This window comes from Rhinolophus sinicus, linkage group LG07 (assembly GCF_036562045.2).
Source record: "Rhinolophus sinicus isolate RSC01 linkage group LG07, ASM3656204v1, whole genome shotgun sequence".
Classification (NCBI taxonomy): domain Eukaryota; kingdom Metazoa; phylum Chordata; class Mammalia; order Chiroptera; family Rhinolophidae; genus Rhinolophus; species Rhinolophus sinicus.
This window is the reverse complement of record NC_133757.1, coordinates 69,367,555-69,375,514: the sequence shown is the minus strand read 5'-3', so window position 1 is coordinate 69,375,514 and position 7,960 is coordinate 69,367,555. Positions and strand designations below refer to the sequence as shown.

At 59.8% G+C, this 7,960-nt stretch overlaps 1 protein-coding gene across 3 annotated transcripts; it reads left to right on the top strand.

Annotated features, from left to right (window-relative positions):
- The first annotated feature begins 1,081 nt into the window (after nt 1-1,081).
- DIRAS1 (DIRAS family GTPase 1) lies at nt 1,082-7,574 on the top strand. 3 transcript variants are annotated; one of them, XM_019743990.2, is made up of 2 exons: nt 1,082-1,208; nt 4,317-7,574. In XM_019743990.2, exon 2 carries the CDS (start codon nt 4,369-4,371, stop codon nt 4,963-4,965), a length of 597 nt encoding a protein of 198 aa, XP_019599549.1. In that variant the 5' UTR covers nt 1,082-1,208; nt 4,317-4,368; the 3' UTR covers nt 4,966-7,574. The 3 variants fall into 3 exon arrangements, with proteins under 3 accessions (XP_019599549.1, XP_074193633.1, XP_019599548.1); XM_074337532.1 differs by lacking the exon at nt 1,082-1,208 and adding an exon at nt 1,312-1,491; XM_019743989.2 differs by lacking the exon at nt 1,082-1,208 and adding an exon at nt 2,388-2,409.
- Nucleotides 7,575-7,960: the final 386 nt, after the last annotated feature.

The following is a 7,960-nucleotide window of genomic DNA, read 5'->3' as shown; positions in this document are numbered from 1 at the left end:
CTTGAGCCAGAGGAAAAGTGAGCCACAGGCAGTGTTAGAACAGGGAGGCCTGTGTTGGAAGCGGGGCACTGAATGCCGGAATGGAAGAGGGCTGATGAGGATGAGCCCGGGAAGGAGGCGGGTGGGATGATTCAGGCGGGAGAGGCCTGGGGATGCAGTGGAGGCGCTGAGTCAGGGAGAAATGGAGCCCTTCAAGCCCCAGAAGAATCTGCCTCAGCCAGAGCAACAGAAATGGTGGGTCAGCGAGAATCAAAGAGCCAAGAGCCAGAAGGGCCGTTGGGCTCCAGCTGAGCATCTGCTCACACCTCTCACAGTGAGGAGCTCACCACGTCTCACCCTCCGACTGCCCTGACCCCAGAAAGCCCCTCCTGGTGGGACTTTAGGCCTCACAGTCAAGGGGCACTGTCCTCTAACAGGCTTGGAGCCTGGGGCTGTCTCATGCACAACCCTGGCCCCGGGGCTACACCCTGAAGTCTGGTCTCTTCTGGAGGGAGGGATAGACGACATCTTGTGAGCTTAAACAGGGACACAGATATGCCAAATGCACAAGATGCTTCCCAAAGACGAACATTTATTTTCAGTTACCTATTTGAGGAAGATAAATATCTTCACACCAGGACATGGAAAAACCATTCCCTCAGCCCCCTTTGTCCACCCCACCACCACCAAATTGCCCTCCAGACCCATTAAAAGGCTCACCTGCCATCTCCCCTTTGGTGGGCTGCCTTAGGGGCACCAACCCAGACCTAGGTCATCTTTACTTCCTTTCTGTCTCTCCCTCCCACAAACCCCTGGGGTGGGGGAGTAGTCTCCAGGTACACTTCTTTCCCCCAGCCTCCTGTGGCCACCTCTGACTTCTCATACGTCTGTTTGTTTATTGGTTGATTACTTATTTATTCCACCAAGGCCCCTCCTCTGGTGCATGGCCCTGAGCTGGACCACGACCCCACCAACCCCAGGGTGTCCCAGTCTGCTCCCCAAACCCCCTTATCTGCAGTTCTGCCAACCGCTCCTTCCCTTTGTCTGCAACCCCCCCCCCTTCCCCGTGACCTCGGCTCTGTCCCCTTCTTGCCAGATACCTAGTTGTCGGGGTGACCCTGGGCGCGCCAGCTCCCACTCGGGGCTCGGGAAGAAACACACCCCACCCCCTTTGCGTCCCCGCGTCCTGGCGACCTCCCTGGAGGCAGGCAGGAGCCTGTGTGCGCAGGGTAGGAATTCAGGAGGGGCCGCACGCAAGCAGGGCTGGGCGCAGGTCGCGGGCTGGGGACACCGGGTGGGTGTCCGAGAGGGGCTGTGCTGGCGGCGGGGCGCCGGGTGGAAGTGACCTTGGCTGGGGGTGTGGGTCCCGAGGGAGGGGCGGAGCGCGGCGCCCGGCGGGCGGGGACGGCGCGGGCGCGGCAGCGGCTCGAGCGCGCGGGGGGCGGCGGCGCCGGAGAGGACACGGAGCCGGGCAGCAGCAGCCGCGGCGGCGCCTCAGGGACGAGCGCCCAGGTAGGAGGCCGGGGCCGGGGCCGGGGCGGGGGCTGGGGCGTGGGCCTGCTGCATCCCACCCGCGCGGCCCGCGGGGCCCTTCCCTGCACGCCCCCTCCTTTGTCAGAGCCCCACCCTCCCGGCGGGGCCCTCCACCCGGAACCTCTCTCCAGTCCACGACGCCCTGCCCCGACCGCCCTTCGCTCCCACCTTGGACAGCTCCCTCTCCGCATCCTCCCCTCCCCTACGGTACCCACAGGGCTCCCCGCGGCCGAGCCAGATCCTCCTCAGTGCCCCTCAGCACTCTCTCCGGGTTGGTCGGTCCTGCTAAGCCAGGGTCCTTATACGAGGAGCCACTTGGGCCGTGGGACTATCTCCCCCACCACGACTTCCTCATCCCTCCTGCCCCCTGGGCCAAGCCAACCGCCTCACTCAGGAGAACCTCCCTGGTCAACACCCTCCCCCACCACTTAGATCCTCCTCCAACCAAGGGGAGTCTCTGGGCTGGCCCCCCCCCCCCAGTGTGTTTCCTGTCTCTCAGGCCCCTCCAGCGGGCTCTCTCTCACCAAGCCCTTCATTAGTCACGTAGTCCCTTGGTCTGACCACCCCCTAATTTGGGCAAGCATCCTGACCCCCAGGCCCTCCCGTGGGTCAGGCCTGCTTTCTTGCACCTGAGGTGACTGCAACTTCCTGGCACTGGGCTCCGGGGACCCAGGGCTGGGCTGATTCCCTATCTGGGAGTCTCAGGGTGGGCTGCTTTGCACAGGGAGAAGACCCCGGGCCTTGAGGCCAACCAGGGCTGGTTCAAATCCTGCGCTGCTCTGCCACCTCCCCTGCTCTGTGACCTTGAGCCATTGCCTCCCCTCTCTGAGCATGAGTCCCTGAGATGCCCCCACCCCAACTCTGCAGGAGGTTAGGGTGGTTTTCCAACAGCACCAGGTGGGTGCCTGGCATGGACTGTGGGTTACTGAATGGGGCCTCCTAGTTAGGGATCCCAGACCTCAACAGGGCCCCTCCTGGCGGACACCCCTGCTGATGGATCTGGAGCCCTGCCTGGGGGTCTGCACCCAGAGCAAGGCCAGGGCTGGGTCTGGGATGGCAGAACTGAATGTCACCTGCCACCCTGGGTCCCAGGCCAGTCATGGCAGTGCCTGGCTGCACGTGTGCCCGCTCCCTGGGGCGCCCACCCAGGAAAGGGCAGTGACTGCAGAGCTGGCTGGCACCCCTCGCCAGCCCCCCACCCAAAGTCCTCCCATGCTAGTGGTCAACCTTGAGTTAGTAATGTTAAAGCTCCTGGAAGTTTGGCTGGCACATAATTTGTGGGGTATGTGCCTGCGGTGACTTTCGTCATATACCTTTTTCTGACAAACCTGTTACCTTTGATCATTCAGAACATGCCTTCTCAGCCCACTACAGGCTCCCACCCTGACCCCCTGTAATCGATCATCCTGATTATCCAACCTTAGCAAGGGCTCCCATGTGCCAGGCACCTGCCTAAGGGCTTTCTCCAGCTTGTCACACTGTCATCTGGCAACTCTGGGGAGTGGGCACTGCGACTGCTCATGTTTCACAGAGAAAACCGAGGCTCGAGGCTCAGGGACACCAACTTACCTGCTCGCATTCCTGCCACGAGGCTCACACCTCGGGTCTTACACACACTTACACACACCTGACACACACACCTAAGGGAAGGAACTTGGCCAAGACGCAATCTTATCGTGTCTCCTCTCCCACTGTAGACCACCCCTTGTACTGAGGGACCCTCAGAGATGGCTGGGAAGGAGGAAGGGGAGGGGGTCTCTCCTGCTGTCTGTTAATAACTACTTGGATACTGGAGCTAGGTCTCCTGCCTTCCCAATCCCACCCTGGAGTTCCTCCTCCACTTCCATCATTTCAGGAATTGCTGTGCTGTGTGACCTCCTGAGGCCGCTGGACCTCTCTGAGCACAAGAGAGGAATAGATGATACAAGGACTCCCTCCTGGGGAGTTTTGTGCCTATGGATACCTTGGACCTAAACAGGAGGCCAGGGCAGGCAGACCATGGTCACGGTGCAGTGTTTAGGGAGTGGAGAGTTTTCTCAGTGGCCTCAGCTTTCATTTTCTCATATCCAACCTGGATTGTGCACCCCTGCCGCCCAGGGCTGCTGTCCCAAATCAGAGCCATGATTTGCAAATTGGGATGCTTGGACCTCCAGCATTAGGATCACACTTATGGGATGAGGGCAGGAGAATGGCTTTAAAATGCAGGTTCCCAGGGTTGTGGCCTTGGGCCAATTGATTCATCACTTCCAGGGCTGAGGCCCTGCAAGCTGCATTTTAAAGTTTCCCCACCACGTGGCTCCCACAAGGTTGAGGAGCCTCTGGGCTGGGGAAGAGCAGGGAGCCTGTGATTGTTGGAGGGAGGCACCATGTCACCCACTTTGCAGAGGGGCAACCTGAGGCTCAGGAGGCAGAGAGGCTTGCCCAGGTCACAGAGCCAGGCCTGCTGGCTTGTGGGAGCCCATGGCCACACTGGGAAGAGAGGGAAAAGCCGATGCAGCCTGGGGGTCTAGGAAACATGAAGGTGGGGAAGGACCCATCTCCATACCTCTGTCAGCCCACAGTCCCCTGGGAAGGAGCCTAGGCCCCAGATTTTGTTGGGTGGGGGGAACAAGCAGAGGGGGCTGGCTCCGAGCCTGCATGCAGGGCAGAATTGCAAAGTCAGCCCAATTACCCAGAAGGGCCTTCCCAGGACGCAGGAGAAACACGGCACCTCCTCTGAGAAACTGCCCCTCCTGCTCCCTGGGCCTGGAGCTGTCCCCTCCTGGCCAGGCGGCCTTTTGTGTCTGACACTCCTCTCTGTGCAGGGTCGGCCTGGGGTTCTAGCAGCTGGCACGAACCCCCACCCCGGAGTGAAAGATGCCTGAGCAGAGTAACGACTACCGAGTGGTGGTGTTTGGTGCAGGCGGTGTGGGCAAGAGCTCGCTGGTGCTGCGCTTCGTGAAGGGCACGTTCCGAGACACCTACATCCCCACCATTGAGGACACCTACCGGCAGGTGATCAGCTGTGACAAAAGCGTGTGCACGCTGCAGATCACCGACACCACAGGCAGCCACCAGTTCCCAGCCATGCAGCGGCTGTCCATCTCCAAGGGCCATGCCTTCATCCTGGTCTTCTCCGTCACCAGCAAGCAGTCGCTGGAAGAGCTGGGGCCCATCTACCAGCTCATTGTGCAGATCAAGGGCAGCGTGGAGGACATCCCCGTCATGCTGGTGGGCAACAAGTGTGACGAGACACAGCGGGAGGTGGACACCCGTGAGGCTCAGGCCGTGGCCCAGGAGTGGAAGTGCGCCTTCATGGAGACGTCAGCCAAGATGAACTACAACGTCAAGGAGCTCTTCCAGGAGCTGCTCACGCTGGAAACGCGCCGCAACATGAGTCTCAACATCGATGGCAAGCACTCCAGCAAACAGAAGAGGACAGACGGCATCAAGGGCAAATGCGTCCTCATGTGAGCCCCGGCCGCCCCACAGCCGCCCATCCTGGCCCCGGCCCAGCCCCATGCCTCCCCCAACGCCGCCCTGCAGCCAGCGCTGCCTTCCCCTCTCTCACCTCCCACTTTTCTGACATCATCCAACATCTCCACTGGGGACACCGAGGCCCCTCCTAGCCCGCGGCAGGTCTGAGGCTCCAACCCGGCTCTGTCATATCCTTCCGCCCCATCCTCTGTCCCACCCTCCTGTCCGTGCCCCACAAAGCCAAGTGCTGGAGGTGGCCCCTTGATCTGCACATGGGAAAATGGAGGAGCTGCCTGTCTGCATGGGGACCAAGGATGCCGGTTTTTCCCCAACTCTGCCCATCTCCGTGTCAACCTGGACCCCCATCTCTGTCCCTTTCCCCTGGGTGTCCCCAGCTAGACCTGTGCCACCCACCCATTAGATCACTGTGACCTTGCTGGGGAGGAGGGAGTTGAAATGCACATGGACCTCAGATTTCGTTTTCTCCTATTTGGTGTTTACACACACGCCGCCCACCCACCTCCATCCCTCACGACCTCTGGCCTGTGCTCCCTGCCCTGGGTCCCAGACCACCCCTCTCGCTTCTGTCCCCACAGCTTGGGGTGGGGGGCCTTGCGGGACAGGCCTCAGGCTGCCAGGCAATAACCACAGGGCCCGCAGCAGCACCCTGCCAGCCCAGAACCCTACTCCTCGCCCAGCCTGGGCCTGGCGTGCAGGCAGGGGAGGCCCAGAACCAGCCAATGGTCACAGCACAACTTTGGGGACTGCTCAGCATGAATGTGAGGGGTCTTCCTGGAGATGGCTTGCAGACAGAGATTGGCACAGCGCATCATCAGCAAGCCCTGGGCAGGGGTCTGTGGTGCTGGGAGGGGCGCCTGAGGCCTCCTCCAGGGGCAGGGCACTGGAATCACCATCAGCAGAATCTGAGGGGGCTCAAGGCAGAACCCTGCCCAGCCCACTTCTTCCCACCGCCTGCACCCCAGAGGGGAGCCCCCAGAAAGGCGTGTGTTCTAGAGTTGGGATGTCTCTGCCACCATGAGATTCTGAGTGTTTTGTGAGAGTGTCTAGATAACTCTACAGTCATGGGACCCCACGGGGCTGTCTAGCAATGATGTTGACTTGTAGGCCTGGAGGGGGTAGTGACCATGGGATGGTATATTTGTGCAAGTTGCTGTGCAGAGGTTGACGGCTTGTGTGTAAGATTGTGTCTGTGTGTGCACCTGTGTGTGGCTGTCACTGGGGTGGTATGTGCGTGAGACAGTCTGTGTATGTGTGGGGTACATGTAGGGGTGGGTGGTGTGGTTGTCGACAGGACTGGATATTTGGATGTACCAACATGAGTGTGACTGTGTTTTTGGGAGCAGGTGACGTGATCTATCGGGGAGCATCTGTGAACCGGTATGTTGTCACTGTGTGAGGAACACTAAGCCTGTTTGACTCTGTAGCAAGGTGGCTCTTGGCTCAAAATCTGTATCAGTCAGCTATTACTGTGTAACAAATGACCATAAACTCAGCAACTTGGAACCACACATGTTTGTTATCTCCCAGGTTCTGTGGGCCAGGAACCTGGGCACAGCTAAGCTGGCTTCTCTGCTCAGGGTCTCACGAGGCTGCAGAAATAGTACTGTCTGGGCTGCAGTCTCATCTGAAGGCCTGATTGGGGAAGGACCCACTTCCCAGCTCACATGGTTGTCAGCAACACTCAGTCCCCTGTGGTTGCTGGATGAGGGCCTCAGTTGCTCATTGGTTGTCAGCAGGAGCTGCCCTCTGCTCCCTGCCCCATGGGCCTCTCCCCAGGGCCGGTTGAAGCACTGGGTGTGAGGAAGTTGTTTGTGTGTATGTGCTTGTGTGCGCTTGTGCACACTGAGACTGAATTGTGCATGAGAGAGAGAGAGAGAGAGGCTATGTGGCTGTCCAGTCGTGTGGCCATGTGGAAGTATATGTAGGTCAGAGGGATTCTGTGTTCAACTTGGTGGCAGTGTGTTTGTTTTTCTTTTTGTTCATGTGACTGTTCACAAATGTTTATGGGGCTCACTATGAGAGAAAAAGTGTGTGTGTGTGTGTGTGTGTGTGTGTGTGTGTGTGAGAGAGAGAGAGAGAGAGAGAGAGAAACACTGGGCACATGGATGGGCCCACAGATCTGGCAGCATCCTGTCTGAGCACAGCTGAGCCCCCTTATCCTGTAGAGGATCCAGGGCCCACCAGCAGCTGGTGTTTCCCTCTCCCCCACTCCGGGAGTGGTTCCTGGGCCTTGAAGGTGCTGGAGAGGGTGGGGCTGGTCAGGGATCTGCGGCCCTTTCTCAGGGACACACCCTGATAGCACAATCTCCCTGGGGCCCCACCCCTCCAGGCCTCTCCCACCTCAGGCCCTGCCCCGACCCTGGGGACAGAGGGTTTCTGCAGTAGGAGGGGGCCAGAGCCTGCCTTGGCTGCTGGCCTATCCTGCCTGGGGATCCCTGGGTCTGGGGACATGCCAGGCCATGCTTGCTGTGATTCCACCCCTACCCCTTCTCCCCCCGCATGTGGGTACCCCCTGCCCCCCACTGTGGGGTATGTATAGTGTTCACTCTAGAAATAGTCTTCCTGCAATAAAGAAGTGGATCCTACATTCTCCATTGGTGCGCTGTCTTTGGGGTGGGGGCGGGGGGTCAGCTGGCTAGCTGCAAAGGATGAGGACATGAAGGGTATGGAGCTGAGGGACACAGGAGGTGAGGGACATGGGTAAAGAGTGGGGTGGAGAAGGGAGGAGCTGAGAGGTGGGCAGTGAGAGCCCTGTGGGTCTGGGGGAGGTGAGAGGTGGGGATGCTACAGGTGGAGAGGACAGATGAGGTGAGAGACAGGGCCATGAGGAAGCGGGAGAGGCAGGAGCACTCGGCTCTGCTAGCCGGGCCGTGTGGCTCCGGCCAGTTTCCTCCCCGGGGCCTTCGGTTCTTCATTCACTCTGCACACGTTACCTGGGGGCACCTTCCCAGACTGGACTCTGTGAACTTGA